The sequence below is a fragment of the Megascapheus bottae genome, chromosome 4 (assembly GCF_031878675.1).
Source record: "Megascapheus bottae isolate mThoBot1 chromosome 4, mThoBot2.hap1, whole genome shotgun sequence".
NCBI classification, from domain to species: Eukaryota; Metazoa; Chordata; class Mammalia; order Rodentia; family Geomyidae; genus Megascapheus; species Megascapheus bottae.
The window spans coordinates 86,043,034-86,063,080 of NC_143512.1; the positions used below are offsets into that span (position 1 = coordinate 86,043,034).

General features: G+C 54.4%; 1 protein-coding gene across 2 annotated transcripts in view; it reads left to right on the plus strand.

Annotated features, from left to right (window-relative positions):
• Slc9a3 (solute carrier family 9 member A3) overlaps positions 1 to 20,047 on the plus strand; it is a 40,102-nt gene that overhangs the window by 6,987 nt on the left and 13,068 nt on the right. For both annotated transcript variants that reach the window (XM_090332169.1, XM_090332168.1), the window contains exons 2-3: positions 17,155 to 17,457; positions 19,865 to 20,025. In XM_090332169.1, coding sequence (XP_090188295.1) covers positions 17,155 to 17,457; positions 19,865 to 20,025 — 464 coding nt within the window. The remainder of the gene's footprint in view (positions 1 to 17,154; positions 17,458 to 19,864; positions 20,026 to 20,047) is intronic.

Consider the following 20,047-nt stretch of genomic DNA (forward strand, 5'->3'; position numbering starts at 1 on the left):
CGCCAGGACCTGCCGGTGATGGAAAGAGCAGAGGAACTAGTCCAGTCACCAAGGAGCAGGCCTCGCTCAGGAATCTAGTTGGCCTAGACGCTCCGGTTTTCTGAGGTCTGCTCCAAAATGTGTTCTGAATAAGTGAATAATCAGTGTATGAATTTGGGGTACAGGAAAAGGCCCCAAATCAACCAGGGGCAACTTGAGTCTGCTGTGTTTGTGATTTGGTGTGGCCGTGTTTGGAAAGGCACAGGAGAGGGGGACAGAAAGGAGAGGATAGGAGTTGAGTGGAGCATTGAGGAAGAAGGACATGGCCCCTCTGGTGACGATGTGGCGCGGGCTGTCCCTCTAGGCCGTGGGCTGAGCTCAACCCCGGTGGCCTTTGCTTGAGCCGGCAGGGTGTCAGGCCTACACCCTTCCTGAGCGTTACTCCCTGGAACTGGCAGTGCCCTGTGGCCAGCGGTCCACAGGGCAGGTGGAGCTCTGGGGCACAGGAGGGGCTGCGGCCAGCAGGCACTGGGAGGAGGGGAAGATGGGACCGGGGGGGGGGGCCCAGGTGGGAGGCAGGAGGGTCTCCAGTCTCAGCTCCAGGGGTACAGAAAGTGGGAGCAGTCGGAGTCAATGTATTGTGCCTCAGGACGTGGTGGCGGCAGAGCCAGTGGTCTTGGCGAGGGAGATTCAGTGCAGGCTGACGGCGGGACTTTCCTGTAGAGAACACACTGCCTCCAGCCAGCGAGGTCCGGAGGACCTGCCCTCTGCCCTCTGCCCTCAGGGGGCTCGTGCGGGGCTATCCCAGTCTGGGGTCTGCCGCCATCAGCACGGTCACCAGGACCCTGGCTTCTGGCTGCAGGAGGGCAGGCGGGGGAGGGGGGTCTGTCCTTTCATCTCCGGACAAATCAGGAAATCTGAAGGACTTACCACCTGCAGAGCTGTCAAAGTCCAACCGGTGTTAAGTTCTCTGCAGGGAAAGGAGTTCTTGAAAGCAGAACGGGAAATTTGAAAATGACTGGTTTTGTTTTTTGTTTTGTTTTGTTTTCTGAGGAACCACTGGATAGGGAGAAAATGTGGGAAATTCCGGCCCTGAGATTTGTGCTCTTAGATTTTGCCTGATGCTTGTTTTTGGACTCCTCTAGGTTATCTTCCCTCCCTTTACATCTGGACTCCAGGAGCTGGACCAGCTCACTGTTCCCTTCCCTGTCCCTTCCCCTGACCCCAGGAGCTGGACCAGCTCACTGTTCCCTTCCCTGTCCCTTCCCTAAGCTGACAGAAGGGAGAAGCTGCCTCAGTGCACACAACTGCTCATGTAAGAGTCAGGACCAGGCGTTCCGTTGTTTAAGGGTGGGGCCCCACTGGTGGGACCCAAGGAGTGTGCCTGTGTGTGCAAGCAGCACAGACGCATGCTGCGTGTGTGAGTGGATGTAGGTGTGTGTGGTAGAGAGGTGTGACCCCATGTTCGCTGCCCTGCAGGAGCCTGGAGGAATGAGCCAGGGTGAGTGCAGGAGAGCTGCTGGGGTCACACTACACACGTGCACCCAGGCACACACTTGGGGGAGTTCCATGAAGCTCGTACACTGGTGAAGTCAGGGTATGGTGACGGCACACACCTGCACACACACTTTAAGGAGCTTTGTGGGGCTAATCCAGTACATGAGTGAGGCCATGTCACTGTCACTGCACACGTGTGCACACACGCACACACTTGAGTTTCAGAGAGCTAATCCAGTACACTAGTGAGGTCATATTAATGTCATGTACACGCACTACACACTTGACAGAGTTTCCTCGGGTTAGTCCGGTATACTAGAGAGGTCATGCTACTCTCACTTCACACGCATGCACACATGTGTATGCACACATGCACACGCGTGCACACTTGAAGAAACTTCACAGAGCTGGTGCAGTGCACTCGTGAGGTCATGTTACTGTCGCTGCACGCACCTGTGCACACGCATGTGCACGTGATCCAGTGCAGGCTCTGTGCTCGTCCCTGCTAGCAGCCGCGGTCTTCTCAGGGGTGCAGACAGCTCACACCACCCTCTTACCTAGAATCCACAGCCGTCCTTTGTGGAGCTGTCCAGCGCTTGATCTCCACGGTCAGTGCGAGACCTGCCAAGCCCCGCTAAGCTCCCTCGGCCACGGCAGGGACAGCCACAGGTCAGGGGCGGGCTCGAGGGTGGCAGCCCCCAACCACGCCACAGGAATGGGTTTCCCGGGCCAGGTAGCATGAGCCAGGGCACCCGGCTGCTGTCCGGAGCCTGCCCCCCTCAGGGGGTCTTCTGCTGAGAGCCCAAACGTGGGGCAGGGGCCGGGACAGGGCACCTCTGGGACCCGTGTTCTCATCCGTACTGAGAAGCCGGCAGTTCTACCCAGGTCTGTCCCCAACAAGTCAGAGTGCCTGGAGGTAGATGTGAGGCTGGGACGGGAAGCCTGAGGGAAACTGAGGGCACCTTCCCCAAGCAAGCACTGTGTAGCCCAGCCTGCTTGAGCCCTCTCCCTGCGGACCAACACGCAGACACACACACACACACACACACACACACACACACACACACACACGCATGCGCGCGGGTGTGCAGCTCATGCCTACCACACATGCCTCTTGGACCAGGGCACTGTGCAGGTGTCCAAGTGTGTGAGGCCCATAGAATATCTCTGTCCAGACACACGGGGAGCACGTTGCATGCGGCACACAGGGAGCACGGCCCTGTCTAGGCACGCAGGGAGCACGGTCCCATCCCATGGCCCCACAGGACAGGAGGTGCAGCCTGCCTAGCACCCAGCTTCAAAGAGTTAGAAAATGTCACTGGGTTTGCATTAGCTGGGGTCACTAACAGCCCTTCCTTCCTCTGGTTTTCCTGCCGCAGCTCACACCCCCGTGTACACACCAGCTCACACCCCGTGTACACACTCTCTTGACTACACCAGCTCACACCCCGTGTGCACTCTCTCTTGACTACACCGGCTCACACTCCCGTGTACACGCTCTCTGTTGACTATACCAGCTCACACCCCGTGTGCACGCTCTCTCTTGACTACACCAGCTCACACCCCGTGTGCACTCTCGCTCTTGTCTACACCGGCTCACACCCGGTGTGCACGCTCTCTCTTTACTACACCGGCTCACACTCCTGTGTGCACTCTCTCTCTTGACTACACCAGCTCACACCCTGTGTATACGTTCTCTCTTGACTACACCGGCTCACACCGTGTACACTCTCTCTTGACTACACCGGCTCACACCCCGTGTGCACTCTCTCTTGACTACACCGGCTCACACTCCCGTGTACACACTCTCTCTCTTGACTACACCGGCTCACACTCCCGTGTACACACTCTCTCTCTTGACTACACCGGCTCACACTCCCGTGTACACTCTCTCTCTCTTGACTGCCTGCTGTCTACTCTCTAGGCGCTCTGGTCCCATGGGCTCAGTTTGCAGATGGACTTTGTGCTCTTTAGGGTGACTGCATGGAAATCCAAACCCCAGTACCTTTTCTCTCTGTCACTTTCTAGAAAAACAACCATGGGATATATATTTTCTCTAATTCTGGTGAATTCAGACACCTTCGCATGGCAGAGTCACAGTACACAGCTGGGCTGGTGTGGACATCCAGACCCAGGCACTGCTCGCCCTCCCTGGCCTTAGACCTGGATGCCTGCCATTCTTTCTCTGGCCTGGCTCCACAGCACCAACAGTGTCCTCAACTCTGGTGGGTGTGTGGTGGCATGCAGAGAGCACCTTTCTGTGCTTATTTGTCATCTGTGTTTCTGTGGTGAGGTGTAAGTTTCCGTCTCGGGCTCATTCTTGAGTCATTTGATTTGTTATTGAGTTTTGAGCGTTCTTGGTATAGTCTGGGTATAACTATTTATTACATGTGTATTTTGTATCTATTTTCTCCCCAATCTGAGTTGCTGTTTCATTACCTTAATGGCTCCTTTTTCAGGACGCTTTGTGTTTAACTTTAACCAGGTGTAAAGGCATACATTTGTAATTCCTGCACCGGGGAGTTTGAGGCTAGAGAACCAGAAGTTCAAGACCAACCTGGGCTACACATTAAGCCCTGCCTCAAAAATCTTTCATATAAATCAAGTCCAACTTAGAAATTTTTTATGAGTCATGCTTTTGGAATTATAAAAATTCGTCTCTAGGGCTAAGAGTGTGGCCTAGGGATAGAGTGCTCGCTAAGCATGCACAAAGACCCGTGTTCCATTCCTTGGTACCACATACACAGAAAAAACTGGAAGTGGTGCTGTAGCTCAAGTGGTAGAACTCTGGCCCTGAGAAAGCCCAAGGACAGTGCTCAGGCCCGGAGTTCAAGGCCTCCCCCCAAAAGGAATAAACCCAGATCATCTAGATTCCTTCCATGCTATTTTCTAGATAGTTTATAATTTTGCATTGTACTTTTAGGTTGCTCCCTGAGCCTCATCACCCAAAGTGATCAGTAAATGAGCTCAGGGGATCTCCCTGGAGCCCCTACTGACCAGCCTGACCTCCGACACCTACATGGGTGGGACAGGTCCCATGGTGTCTACAACATTCTAGGACTGTATTGATTAAGAGGGAACAAACTCTCTTCATAGCCCTGGGACAGCACGCTATGGCTTCTCCGTTTCCCATATAGCTTTCATGTTTTGCTTTCGACGTCATTTTCTGTGTGTGTGTGTGTGTGTGTGTGTGTGTGTGTGTGTGTGTGTATGCGCGTGTGTGCGTGTGTCAGGTAATTCTGCCCAGTTCTGTGCTCTGCAGTGTGTGTGAGCCCCGAGGGTCTCTCCCAGGCTCCTTGACAGACTTGACTCCACGCTTCTGTCTGGGGTTCCTCTCTTCTCACAGCTCCCCTCTGAGGACCCCTTCCCCTGAGGTGTCCGGAACGGGATGCAGTGACCTTGCCAGCAGTACTGGCAGCTGTGGCGGGTGCTACGAACTGGTCCACCTGGTTGGCGCAGCTGTGCGGGCTGGAAGGGAGAGTTCCCGGCCTCTTATCTGAGCTTAGCTCCAGACTCTTTCAGGGAAGCCTTCCTCATTGATTTTTTTTTTTTTTGAGATAGCAAAGAATGATTTATTAGGAAAACAAAAGTTCACCTCAAGGCATGAAGTGAGCTTAGCTCCTAAACAGACTGCACCACAGACCGGCTGCCTGGCTGGGATTCTCCCTTCTCTCCCTGCCTCCTGGCAATGCAGGTCTTATCTTAGGCACTTGAGGGCAGGTCTTGCTTCTGAGGCCACTGGAGCTATTTAGACTAGAAGGTCCAAGCAGCTTTTCAGGAACTCTTTTGGCTGTTCACCTGCCTGCCAGCCCATGCCTGCACCTCTTTGCCTAAGGGATTTTTTTTATTTTTCTGAAACTTCTTTATTTTTTTCTGAAACAAGGTTTCACTTCATCTTTCAGCCTTTCTAATTCTTACTCTGGTATTTTTAGCTTTTATCTTTTTGAGACAGGCTCTTACTAAGTAGTCCAGGCTGACCTAAAACCGGTTCCTTCTGCTTCAACATTCTGCTTTCCGGGGAATACAGCGGTGTGATGTCATTCCTGGCCACAAGACCCAGGTCTCTAGGACTCACGCCTTCTCTTCTGAGAGGGTCATCCAGTGCAGTCTGCGTGCCAGCGCTGGTTGCACAGTAGCATGTGGGAATCTATGAATAGGGCATGGCAGCCACAGTGTCCATGAAAAGCAAAGCTGCCAGGGTTTTGGCTCCCTCCTCCTTTAGGTCCAGACAACAATGCTGCAATAAAGACAAGAAACCCTTTGCACTTTTGTTTCCCTGGAGCTTGAGAACAAAGCCATTGCACCTGCATGGCAGGGATCCTATTTTCAGTTCCACAAAAGCCCAGAAAAGCCTAGATTATCATCTTACAATGAAGAAACCAAGTCCAACAGATAAAGCTACCTTCTGGGAAGTGGACGGACAAGTCCTGAGAACAGAGAGCTCTTAGGTGTGCAGGGTCCATGGACTTCCGGCTCCCTAGACAGGGGCTGTCTGTACCCTGCCCGGGCGGCCTTGCCACATGGTGAGGGGGAGGGGGTGGCGTTGGGAGGCCCCTAGGCCCTGATCCTTCTGACTCTGGCCAAAGGGTAGACTGTGGATGTGAGGCTACCCTTGACCCTGCCATGCTTTCACCGCCCTTGGTCCAATGTCTCCAGGCATTGGCCCCTTAAGGAGGGGCCCCTGGGCTCCCAGGTGTCCTTATGAATCTTCCTGCAGTGCTCCTTGTCCTCCTCCCTGCTGCATGAACACCAAAGATCAGTAGTCCTGACTGCCTTTCACTCTGTGCCCAGCAAGTGGTGGTGACAAAGTCCTGGCTTTAGGGATGGGCCAGGAGTGCCCGGAGGACGGTGGCAGCTGGGACCCCGTGGTAGGCCCAGGCTCAGTGAGCAGTGGTCCTGCGGTGCTTCTGCAGCTTATCTGCACAAAAGAGAGTCCCCAGAGAGAATGGACTTGCTAGAATTTTTCGCAAGAAGGTAAGAAGGCCAGTGAGATTTGTCCCTGCTCCCCTACAGATAATCTGCTCGCACACTTCCCGTGGCTTTGAGAACCTTGGGAGTCCTTGCCCCACCCAGGGTGGCTCTCCTGGCCTGTAGGCCTGTGTGGGTCTCACAGTGGCTCCCTCCCCGGGAGTGATACACTGCATATTCTAGAGGAGGCTGCGTGTAGCTTGCCTGGCTGCGCTGGCTCTTTGTATGTCATGCTGGGTTGCAGCCACTCGTGACAGCCCTGCCTCTAGTCCAGATGTTTCCCAGTCCAGGTTCCGTGCGCCATCTCGAGTGCCCTCCACCCCCATCCCCGAGGCACCACACAGTACAGAAGGGTGGGGGGGTATGAGGCGAGGGGGGGTGCGGGGTGTGGGAGAAATCTCTTACATTGTCTCTCTGCCTCACCTGCTGCCCTGGGCTCAGCCTCTCATCTCATCCACTGGGGAAGCATCTAAGACTGTTCTCCATCAAAGGCTCCCAACAAGCACCCCACAAACAAGTCTTACTCATAGGAAGTTGACCTGTAATTTGGGAGGCCCAGAGAAGTTAAGAGTTGGGGGACTCATGTAAAATGGAGGCCAAGAAACTCCCCAAGGACCTGCTGTGGATCTAGAAGGTCAAGCGTCCACAGCCACACCGCAGGCAGGACTGGGGATGACTCTTGCTAGCCTTTCAGCACCTACATTTTTTTTTGCCAGTCTTGGGGCTTGAACTCAGAGCCTGAGCACTGTCCCTGGGCTTTCATCAGTGCTCTACCACTTGAGCCACAGCCCCACTTCCGGCTTTTTTCTATGTATGTGGTACCAAGGAATCGAACCCGGGTCTTTGTGCATGCTAGGCAAGCACTCCATCAGTAGGCCAAACTCCGGGCCTCCAGCTCCTACATTTTAAGCAAAGAGCTTGGTCTTTACTAAGGAGTCAGGGGAAGGGGGCAGCTTCCCCAAGACAGGCGTGTCTTAAGGCATCTAGAACTTGTATATACCGCTAGCCCTAGTCCAAGCCACCAAGCTACCTTCAGCACCCTCTAGACCCCACCGAAAGAATACTGGAAGACCTGGTGGGCTGCTAGCTCAGGAGCTCCAAGAAGTGAGATTGAAGCTGTGGATGCCGCAGAGATGAAACTCAAGGGAGACTGACATACTCCCCTGCCAATCTCCAGTGGTGCCCCTCACAAAGGTGGGGTGCCCTCCTCTGCAGGGATGCCCTCAGCGGACCAGCGCTCAGGCCGTTCTGGACTCCACACCTCCGCCTTCTTGGATCTTCACTCAGACTTTCCAGGTGGATCTTGTCTCATGGCTTGAAGGAGGGGAAAGTAGGGGAAGGTGATACATGTTCTGGGCACTGTCTCTGCCCTTGGATAGCACCTGTGTGCCAGGTGGATCTGAGATGTTAGAGCTCAGCCTGTCAATGGCCCACCCGGCTCCAAGTCCCCCCCACCCAGGGTGCCAGCTGCTTTGGGACAATGTTGGAATCTTTTCATAGCCATCTGGATTCACCCTGGTGGAGTGGGTGCCCACGTTAGAGGCTCACCTCTGTAGGCCTGTCCTAGGATGTGGGACTTTGTCCTGCTCAAATGCAGCTTCTGCAGTGCCTCTCACATAGTTATTCATAAACCAAAGGAAAAGTAAGGAATACAAAGTGTTTCTGATTAGTTAAAACGTATAAGCTAAAATATTAGCTTCGAAATCACCGTGATTTTATCAGGTTAACGGTGGAGATAATAGAAGGTGGAAGGATCTTGTGAAAACAATTGGTGGGCTTCTGTCAGAACCCCCAGCCTCCACAGGCAGGCAATCTCCAGCTCAGGATCCTCAGCACAAGATCCCCAGTGCAGGTTCCCCATTGCAGGATCTCCAGTGCAGGATCTCCAGTGCAGGATCCCCAGTGCAAAATCTCCAGTGCAAGATCTCCAGTACAGAATCCCCAGTGCAAGATCTCCAGTGCAGGATCCCCAGTGCAGGGGATCCCTATTGCAGGATTCCAGCTCAGAATTCTCTGACTGGGATTCCCACTTTTAAGATTACTGCTCAAGATCTCCAATGAAGGATCCCCAGTACAGGATCACCAGCTCACAAGAAGACATGACCGTCAAGGATTCCAACATACTTGCATTCCTTTTCCTTCCTTTAATAGAACAGAAAGAGAGATCTTTTGTAACTTACGCACATTGCAAGATTGTCTCATTTTTACTCCCAGCAGTTAACTCTAATGAACATACAGAGTGTGGTTTCTTTGTATTTACCCCACTTGGAGTTTGAGGAGTTTCTCAAATCCATAAATTTATGGGTTTTTTTTTGCCAACTTGGTCTTTCTTTTTTGCCAGCCCTCAGGCTTGAACTCTGGGCCTGAGCACTGTCCTTTCTTAAGGCCTAGTGCCCTGCCACTTGAGCCTCAGCACCACTTCTGGCCTTTTCTATGTATGTGGTACTGAGGAGTCAAACCTGGGTCTTCGTGCAGGCCAGGCAAGGACTCTACCATTAGGCCACACTCCTGGCCCTTGGGGATCTTTTTAAGCCATTATTTCTTCAAAATATTCCTATCTCTTTCTTCTGCTGTTCTCTATAGCTTCTATCACACACACTTTAGACTTTCTGATATTGTTACACAGAGGAGAGACTTTGTTTTAAAAATCTGTTTTTCTCTTTGTTCTTCAGATTGGCCCCAGTTCACGAATGCTTCTGCCAGTTCTATGTTGTTAAGCCTATCCGTATCCATATGGCATTCCTCAACTCTAGAATTTTAATTTGGCTTTTTCTGATACATTGAGTTTTAAGAAACAACATATTATGATCAAGTCACTTGTTTACATAAAAATTCTGGAACATATCCCCATAGTTCTGTACTTTTGTTCACATACAATATGGCTGTGTTCTGGGTAGTTATAGATAGGCTATATAGCTCTTAGATCTATGGTGTTACTAGTACATGTTATTAAGAGGAGATATGGAGCAGTGGCTCATGCCTGTAATCCTAGCTACTCAGGAGGCTGAGATCTGAGGATCAAGGTTCTAAACCAGCCTGGGCACTAAAGAACCTGAAACTCTTGTCTCCAATTAACCACTAGGAAAATGAGAAGTGGTGCTGTGGCTCATGGGATAGGGCAGTAGCCTTGAGCTAACGAGCTCAGGAACAGCACCCAAGCCCAAAGGTAGGGTGGTAGAGAGCTGAAGAGCTCAGGGACAGTGCCCAGGCCCAGAATTCAAGTCCCCAGACCAACAACAACAAAAAAAGGAGTTGGCAACTGCTATACTATGTCACTACTAAAGTTGACTGTTTTTAAATTAACGAGAAGTGTATTTTTCATTTTTCTGTGAACATAATTAAACTAGCTGTTGTAAAGTTCTTACCTGCTAAATATCTGATTCACCCTTGGGTCTCTAATAATTCATTTGTGGGTTGACCCCACGTCTCTGCTTCTTCGCACATCTGGCAATTCTGGTTCACATCCAAGATACTGTGACTCGTATGCTGTGGAGACTGTTCTATTCTGTTCCTCTGGGAAGGACAGATGCTGTGGTGGCGGTGGTGTTTTACCAGGCAGCTGACAAGATGCCCTGAGGCCCTTCACATGGTGATGCTGGCCAAAAGCCCTGCTCCAGACTCGTAGCTCACTGGGTAGCAGGAAACGTGTGCAGCTCAAGGGAATCACAGGGACCCGCAGAGACTTGGAGTTTGCACCAGGAATCTGGCCACAGAGACTCCTCTTTCCGGGATTCACCCCTCACATGCAGCAGCTGTAATCACGTGGGTCCCCATCCTCTGGTTTTCCAGCTGGTGGAGCTGAGCTTTCCAAGTTTGGCTTCTCTGCACAGACCAGCTGGACCTGCACCCTGGGGGACTAGATGCTCCTCTGGTGTCTGCAGGCCACTGGCTTTGCTTCACTCTTGTGGGAGGTGATTAGATTTTTGTTTTTTCAGATCATAGCTGTAACTTGATGGTGAACTGGGCCTCTACAAATCACACACATCCTTCTCACACGTTTTATTCAATTGCAAGCAACTGTGAGAACATAAGAAAGCAAACCTGTAAACCTACCATTCTTCATCAATAGTTCATTTCAGGCATGAAATGACCTGGAAAGAGGCCGAGAGGCAGAGGCCTGGAGAGGTCTGGGGTCAGGAAACTCACTGCTGTGTGGTCACCTTGGCTGTGTGAGTGCATGGTAGGGTCTCACCTTCCCCGGCTCAGTGTTCTTAATAAGTAGGTGCCGTGCACAGTGTAGGTGTTAACATGTAGTCGTGTGTAGAGTCACAGGGACCTGCTGTATGCTATGTGCAGCGCCTGGGTGGTGCCGGGTGTGACAAGGGCCGTTCACACATCCATGTGCACCCAGTGTCTCCAGAGCTCACCAGTGGCTCTCTGAACACTGGGCCACGCCGTCCTGCTTTTCCTGTGTCCATGTCAAGCGGAGGCCTTGGGAGCCGTTGGTAGAGGCTGCACAGGAGCTCAGGGCTGCCATCTGAGATCTCCTTGCAGAACGCCTTGGACACGCCCATCGCAGAGAAGCAGGGCCTTAAGAGCTTCATTCAAGCACCTGAGAGGTTTCCACAAAAAGTTCCCATGGGAGAGGTGAGGAGGAGCTGAGCCACTCAGTAATGAGGACAGGAAAGAATTCGAAACAATACTGTCCATGATTTTGATGGCCAGAGAGGACCCCACACAAGCATATAATGGCAGAAGTGTTTCTGGGCTGTGCCATACTTCAGTGCAGACCCAAGGACTCCACGCAGCCCATTACCAGTTGCAAAGGCCACAAGGGTCTGTCTGTCTTCTGAACTAAAAAGGCTAGGCTGCACTGACCACAGGCTGAGTCTCCCCTCAGCCTTTCCTTCTGCTGCACACTCTGCCTTGGATTGGAAGGAGCTGATATTTCTCTGGAGAAAATATCAGGATTTTCACTGTTCAGTGAAACAGTGTTTACACTGTTGAGGTTTGCCTGTGTTTTGTAAATGGGGCAGTGTTGAAATTGTTTTACAGAAGGTTGCTATTCTCCCATCCCTCCGCTGATTTCAGACAAGGGGCCTGGCTCAGACAAGGGTGGCAGGTCAGTGCTGGGAAGTGAGCCTCACTGTGAATACGCATGAGCTTCCAGTCCTCACTCACCAGGCTGCAGGCAAGAGCCAGGCCAGTTAGGTAATGTCAGCAAGGCAGACTATAAATACCTTTGCCCTGGATCCATGCCCGACACACTTATCACAGCTCTGTCTCTGTGGTGAGTCGCAACAGCTGTGACAGAGTGATATTGAGGTCAGAGGAATGGGGTCTGCTCCATGTAGGCTGGGTATCTGGAGTCGACTCGTGGGCAGAGGGGTTCAAAAATCTATGCCTTCTTCTGGAGGGAGTGTGTGTGTGAGAGAATGTGTGTGTGTGTGTGTGAGTGTGTGCATGTGTGTGTGTGCGTATGTGTGTGTATGTGTATATGTGTGTGTGAGTGTGTGTATGTGTGTGTGAGTGTGTGTGTGTTGGGAATGTACCTGTGTCTGTGTTCCCTGTGTGTAGTCGCTCTTACACGTGTGTAAAATGGCTCACATCTGAGCCCAGCCCTCTCCTGATTCCAGCAAGTACGCCCCTTCCTTCCCCCTGGGCAGCTTTCCGCTACTCGGTCCAGTTGTTCTGTTAGGCAGATTTTAATTCTCTGAGGCTTTGCGCCTGTTAAAGTAAAACCAAAGGATTTACTGTGCTGCTGTGTTTGCAAGAAATAGCTACGTGTGCCTGTCACCTTGAAAGATCCTTGGCGGGGAGGGGCCTGCAGCTCAGCCAGGGCCTGTCCCAGGCTGTATTTCTGGGGGCAACAGGGGTCAGCCAGCACTGTCCAGAGGGCCTGGGCAGCCAGCACAAGGCCCTTTCTGGTACCCAGTTCCCACAAGGGGCTGCTTACAGTGCCTGCGAACTTTTGCTTCAGTCAGAGGGTTTGTAATTAGAGCTAAAGTGTTAGTTGCCTGTTGTCATATCAGATGACTGTGTCATTGTGTGTTTAATTAGCTGTGACTCTCTAGGCTTTGACAATCAGTTACTTGCGGGCTGAGATAGTCCTCCATTGGAAAGCCCCCTCAGAAGGTCAGTGACCAGCTCTGCTCTCTGGCTGCTGCAGCTCATCCGGTCTTCTGGAGACCCCCACAAACCTTACCTTAGGCTTGGCCCAGGCTCACCCAGCACAGTGGGTCCTGGGGGCTTATAGGACAACCCTGGCCTGGGACAGGAGATAGAAGAGGCACCAATTCTGCCTGTTGTGCTTGGGCCTCAGACAGCCTTTGCAAGGTCAGCCAGCTGTCTGTCTCCTTAGCAAGTATCTGAGATGATCACGTGGAAGGAGAAAAGGTTTATTTCAACTCAGTTTTGGAAGTGCCAGCCCATGGTTAGGTGGTTGCTTTCTGGGCCCGGGCAGCGTACCACATCACAGAGAACACAGCAGTACCAAATCACTCGCCTCATGATCTGAGTGCGGGAAGGAAGGAGAGGCCTGGGTGTTTCAGACACGGTGGCCATATTGAAATGGTTGACCCAACCTTGCGGGAAGCCTCCTGGGAAGGATGCCCGGCCCCGCATCCCGGCAGCCAAGCCTAGAGCCAGTGTCTGGATGGGCCCCGTGCAGGAGGACGCGCTGCCCCGTGCATGCTCCTGCAGCCAGGGGCCATGCCCGTCCTGTCCAACAGCCGAGTCTGGGCTCCGCACGCATGCTGTCATGGGCCCCCTGACTCCTGAATGCCCCTGTGAGAGAGCAACTCATCCTCCTGCAACACTGGGCCTGAGAAATGACTACAGAGCACAGGGGCAGGCCAGGGAGCAGGCAAGAGGCTTGGGAGAGGCCATGAGAGAAGGTGGGGGTGTCAGGAGAGGAAGGCCCCAGATGCCTCCCCAGAGACCCCGGGCTGAGGCACAGCAGCAAACACCAGAAGCTGCCAAGCCCCCACTCTGTTGGACCTGGCGAGGAAACCCAGAGAAATGCATAGAGCCAGCTGTGCAGGGTTCAGAAAGCTTCCTGGAAAGGGAGGAAGAAAAGCTACAGGCAGGAAGTAGATCAGTGTGGCTGGAATGGAGTCCTCTCGTCAGGGTGTTCTCGAGATGAGAAGGTCCTCTAGAACCGGACGATAAGACAAGGAACGCCAGAGGGGCAGTCAGCAGAGAAGGCTGCCTGAGGCCTTTCCAGGGCCTCTACACTCAGAGGCCAAAGCTCTGTCCACTAGAGGGTCCCAGTGTAGGCAGCCAAACCCTGGTTCCAGCAGGGAGGCCTGCACCCACGTCTGCGAATCTGAGAAAGCTCCAGGTGCTGGGAAGGAGGTTGGATGGCTCCAGATTGCAGGGCAGTGGAGAACATGGGATTCATGCCCAAGAGAGAATCTGATTGCTGGGCAGAGTGTCTCAGAGTGGGGGCTGTGGACCACCAGAGGCGGAGGCCGGCTCGAGTCCCTGGAGCTTCCCAGAGCCGCTGGCACACCCGGCCCGCGTGTCCACAAAACTCGGATCAGCCAAGGAGGAGCCATAAGAAGAGGGCTAGCACCGTGTGAGGGAGTCCATACGCTGAATAAACAGCCTACAGAAAAGGACAGAAGTGACTCTTGCACCGAAGGACGGGCCTCACGCACAGGAAGGCCACCATGAGAGATGCCCCGCAGCACCGCGGCAGTGGGTGCCAGCAGCTCACACCCTTAGCCTCCTCCCGACATCTCCGGCAGTCACGTCTGCAAGGCCAGGCTCCAGTGAACGAGCAAAAGGAGGAAGTGGAGCCGTGGCTCAAATGATAGAATACTATCCTTAAGAAAAAAAAAAAGCCCAGGGCCCTGATTCAGTATTGCTCTCTCCACACTCCCCACCCAAAAGAAGAGAGAGAAGAAAAAGAATGCAAGGACGTTCTTATGCACCAAGCTGGCAGCGCTGTTGGCACGCCCATGTGTTCTCCACAGGAGTAAACCATCTAAGTCTTTTTCCTTGTGAGGTTTCAGAGCAGAAGCACTTGGTCCAAAGGCGGCTAGAGCAGAGCGCCTGTCTACCTGGACCCCACTTGCTAAGACTTTAGAGGCCCAACCGCCAGATGAGCATCCTGGAGGGGCAGCCGACAAGTCTAAAGTGCAAGCTCTTATCATTGTAATTCTAGAGCTAACGCTGATCAGAGACCCCTCCTGACCTCAGGTGTGAAGGACTCCATGGAGGCTCCCTCTCTGGACCTCCCATGAGAAGAGATTGCAGAGAGGGACCTTTCAGGTCGACTCAGGACCCCTGTAGCTCTTCTCAAAGAGGCCCCACAGCGGAGGTCCCCAAAGGCCACAGCCCTGGGCAAGTAGGAGGATGGGTGCTGCCGGCACATGTATGACCCTGGCTGGCCAGCTCTGGGTGTGATGAAAGGAACCAGTGCAGGGGGAGAACACAGAAGTGCCGCCCACCTCAGGTCCAGGGCATTGGGGTGGTCTGAGGTCTCCTGAGTCCAGGGCACTGGGGTGATCTGAGGTCTCCTGAGTCCAGGGCACTGGGGTGGTCTGAGGTCTCCTGAGTCCAGGGCACTGGGGTGGTCTGAGGTCTCCTGAGGTCCAGGGCACTGGGGTGGTCTGAGGTCTCCTGAGTCCAGGGCACTGGGGTGGTCTGAGGTCTCCTGAGGTCCAGGGCACTGGGGTGGTCTGAGGTCTCCTGAGGTCCAGGGCACTGGGGTGGTCTGAGGTCTCCTGAGTCCAGGGCACTGGGGTGGTCTGAGGTCTCCTGAGGTCCAGGGCACTGGGGTGGTCTGAGGTCTCCTGAGTCCAGGGCACTGGGGTGGTCTGAGGTCTCCTGAGGTCCAGGGCACTGGGGTGGTCTGAGGTCTCCTGAAGTCCAGGGCACTGGGGTGGTCTGAAGTCCAGGGCACTGGGGTGGTCTGAGGTCTCCTGAGGTCCAGGGCACTGGGGTGGTCTGAAGTCTCCTGAAGTCCAGGGCACTGGGGTGGTCTGAAGACCAGGGCACTGGGGTGGTCTGAGGTCTCCTGAGGTCCAGGGCACTGGGGTGGTCTGAGGTCTCCTGAGTCCAGGGCACTGGGGTGGTCTGAGGTCTCCTGAGTCCAGGGCACTGGGGTGGTCTGAGGTCTCCTGAGTCCAGGGCACTGGGGTGGTCTGAGGTCTCCTGAGGTCCAGGGCACTGGGGTGGTCTGAGGTCTCCTGAGTCCAGGGCACTGGGGTGGTCTGAGGTCTCCTGAGGTCCAGGGCACTGGGGTGGTCTGAGGTCTCCTGAGGTCCAGGGCACTGGGGTGGTCTGAGGTCTCCTGAGGTCCAGGGCACTGGGGTGGTCTGAAGTCCAGGGCACTGGGGTGGTCTGAGGTCTCCTGAGGTCCAGGGCACTGGGGTGGTCTGAGGTCTCCTGAGGTCCAGGGCACTGGGGTGATCTGAGGTCTCCTGAGGTCCAGGGCACTGGGGTGGTCTGAGGTCTCCTGAGTCCAGGGCACTGGGGTGGTCTGAGGTCTCCTGAGGTCCAGGGCACTGGGGTGGTCTGAGGTCTCCTGAGGTCCAGGGCACTGGGGTGGTCTGAAGTCCAGGGCACTGGGGTGATCTGAGGTCTCCTGAGTCCAGGGCACTGGGTGGTCTGAGGTCTCCTGAGGTCCAGGGCACTGGGGTGGTCTGAGGTCTCCTGAGGTCCAGGGCACTGGGGTGGTCTGAAGTCCAGGGCACTGGGGTGGTCTGAGGTCTCCTGAGGTCCAGGGCACTGGGGTGCTCTGAAGTCCAGGGCACTGGGGTGGTCTGAGGTCTCCTCAGGTCCAGGGCACTCCAGGGCAGCTAGGGCCCCTGGGATGTGTTACATGTAGACACAGCTCTGAAGTAGGATCTTCCCTCCACATCATGGCCTCTGTACAACATGGGGGCAGCCCCTACAGAGAACATGAAACTGTAACCCTAGCAACACCATGCCTTCTATGCTTCTTCCTGCGAGCCCCTACTGGCCTGCCATGAGCAGGGCTTCCTGCACCCCTTCACAGTCTCCAGCAGCAGCCACTCTCATTCTGGGTGGTTACCTTATACAACACGTTTGTCACTTGTGCCTGGTCTAGTTCAGCAATGGTCAGTCATTTGGTACCAGCCTTGCTGGCCTCAAATGTCCCAGGTCTTTGGGGTCCACCCTTATGTCCGACCCCATCTGACGCATGTGAGAGGGGAAATGGAACCTCGATCAACTATAAAATGTTGATCAGCATGGACACAAGCAAGTGAAGTCCTCCGACCCCCGGGCAAACCTTCCCACCTCTGCTGGTGGTGACAGGTGTCCACTGGACACAGCTCAGGGTCCAAGGGAGTGGCAGCCAAAGCTCACGTCCTGGTGACAGAGCCAAACGCTGGCTGGAGGCGCCAAGCCACATTGTCACCTGTGTCTCACTTGGCTTGCCAGGGGTGGCTATCATGGTGAGAGAACCCATGGCCTCTACTCCCTTTTCTGTCCCTGTCACCAGGACAGAAGCTCTGGCTGCCACTCCCTTGGACCCTGGGCCGTGGTCCCTGTCCAGCAGGGGACCTGTCCAACACGACCAGGGCTGCTTCCCCACCCACATGTCCTTCTCCACCAGCTGCTGTGGGCAGGGCATGGAGGTGGGGACCCCCGGGAGGTCCCGGGGGGAGGACCTGCATGTGCTCCCACAGAGTCCCACTCCGGAGGGTCCCAGGCTTCTGCTGCTGCTCACACGCAGCCTCCCGTCTCTCCCGTCCGTCCCTGGACCGGCCTTCTGACCCACTCTCCTCCCTGCAGTGTTCCACCTGTCTCACAAGGTCACGAGGGTCGTCCCCGAAAGCGCGCTGCTCATCGTCTTGGGCGTGGTGCTGGGCGGCATCGTCTGGGCCGCTGACCACATCGCCTCCTTCACGCTCACGCCCACCGTCTTCTTCTTCTACCTGCTGCCGCCCATTGTGCTGGATGCCGGCTACTTCATGCCCACCCGGCTCTTCTTTGGCAATCTGGGCACCATCCTGCTGTACGCCGTCATCGGCACGGTGTGGAATGCGGCCACGACAGGCCTGTCACTCTACGGTGTCTTTCTCAGCGGCCTCATGGGTGAGCCCTGGTGTTTCCTGCTGGGTGGGTTCTAGGAGCTTATGTCACAGAAGTCACAGATCTGGGCTCTGTGCCATGCTTAGGAAGGTTTGGTGCACAGCAGGCATGTCTGTGGCACCCCCAGGCCCGAGCTCCTGTTCTGTATCTCTATCCCCCTCACCCCCGCCCCCCATCCTGAGCTGATAGGCGGGCACAGGTGACCTTCCCAAATTCATCCGGGAGGTGGGTGGGGAGGACTGGAAGGCATTTGAGCCTCCTGGAACCTTGACGTTGTGTCTTTCTGTGCACACCAGGATACCAGCCTCTCCTGCTGTGGTGGTGGTTACTTGGCTCAGCCCTGGTCAGTGCTGGGTGCGGCTGGATTTCTGTCTACCAGGGAGACTAAGCAAGCAAGGTCCCAGCATATGTTAGCAGACATTCAGGAACAGGTCCAGAATCACCAGGGAGTTTTCTCTCAAGCTTAAGGGAGAACATGGGTAGCTGGATTTCAAGGCCTTGAAATCCAGGAGACATGTTAAGAAAGAGGGGAGTAACAAGTCTGGGAAGCACCTGTCCCCCAGGGGCCTTGTCCTTAGTAGGCCTTGTCCCTTGGGCTCCATGGTGTCTGGCATTCCTGGGTACAGAGTCTCCAGAGGTGAGCACTGGCCAGTCTCCAAGATGCAGAAGCATCTGCTCTTGGTGGGAGCCACCAGCCACACTGCTGCCGCCAGGCATGATGGCCCCATCACACAGATACCAGCTACTCCATCCCTGGACCTGGGGTATCCCGAGGAATGGAACAGGGACTCGTGGGCGTCACGCCCGGCCTCCTGCAAGCACACTCATCCTCACTTGGCTGTCAGTACCCTGGGCTGTCTCCAGGCACGCAGAGAGGCTCCACCAGACAGAGCTGAGGAGAAAAAAAGTCAAGTCATCAGGGACAAATGTCTGAGTTCTGGCAAATGTGCTCACCCTGTAAACTACATGGCCATCAAATTTTAGGGCATTCCTGTCACTCAGGGTGTCCAGGTTTGTTTGTCTGCTGTAGTCACATAGGACCCTATCCACAACAAACAGTCACTCTCCCATGACATCTCAGGCAACGGTAGCTGTGCTTAGCTGAACTCCAGGCCTGGGCACTATCCCTGGGCTGGCTTTGAACTGTGATCCTCGGACCTCAGCCTCCTGAGTAGGTAGGATTACAGGTGTGAGCCACTAGTGCCTGGCTTCCATGTAGCACTTGGGACGTAACTGGTCAAGGCTGAGGTCACAGAGCAGGCAGTGCCTTCAGGCTAAGTCTGTTCTGCTCTAGGAGTTGACTGATTTGCACAGGTAGTGACAGGTTTCTGCAGACCCCATGCTCAAGGTTAGACAGACAGCTCACACACCTCAGAAAAGTCAGTCTGACTGATTGCCAGGCCTGCTGGAAGAGTGTGTGTGTGGGGGGGGTGCTGGTAGTGGGAACTCAGAACTTGGTGTTTTGGGCTTTTTCACTCTACCATTTGAGCCATACCTCCATTGCTGGCTTTTTGCTGGTTAATTAGAGATAAGAATCTCACATACTTTTGAGCCCAGGCTGGCTTTGAATCCTGATCTTCAGATCTTAACCACTTCAGTAGCTAGGATTGCAGGCCTGAGGCACCAGTGCCCATCCCCGAAGTCTTGCCAAAAATGAGAGAGACCAGGGGCACACAGCCTAGGGGGGTTAAATCATTCAGCTCTAGACACTGTGAAAGAACGAGGGTAAAGTGGACTCCTAGAGGAAGGCCACTTCACCTGTGCCTCCTGCCAGGGTGTTTCCTGGTGGCCAAGCTCCATCAGGGAACTGGAGCAAGAGGCTAGTTGTGTGGGAGGTGTTTCAAGTTTGGCCTTGAAGGTTGTGTCTGAATGGTGTGCAAGGCTATGTGAGATCTCAAAGTGCCGGGCTGCAAGCAGGAATTGGGTCTTGTAGGACAGGACTCGCCTAGCGTATGCAAGGTCCTGGGTCAATCCTCAATCCACAAGAATGAACACATGGCCAAGCTTCAGGTGCTGTGGTGCCGACAGATGCAGGCTGAGAGATTTAGGGACCCCAGGAATCTCAGGGGCCAGCTACTGCAGAGACTTCCTGCCCCTGATTTCTGCTCCTTTCTGAGAATTCACTAACCTCAGAGCCCCAGCCCAGGTGGGAGAGTGAGCCAGCTCCACCCTCTTGTCCCCTCTTTGAAGTCTCTTATCCCCCGTCCCTCCTCTCATGAGCAGGTCACAGTCTGGGACAACCCTGCTGCCTCCAGCTGTCCCTCGCCTCCTCCAGGCCCAAGAGATGCTGAGATAGATGGTGGGGGCAGGGGAAGGAGGCCCAGGGATCCCTCACACTGTGGGGACTGGGGCTGTTCCCTGGGCTGTGTCAGCAGCCATGCCCTCACCCTAAGGCCCATTTGCCCTACAGGCGAGCTGAAAATCGGGCTTCTGGATTTCCTGCTGTTTGGCAGTCTGATTGCTGCTGTGGACCCGGTGGCTGTGCTAGCTGTGTTTGAAGAAGTCCACGTGAACGAAGTCCTGTTCATTATTGTTTTTGGGGAATCCCTGCTGAACGATGCAGTGACAGTGGTGAGTGCAGGGTACCCGAGCC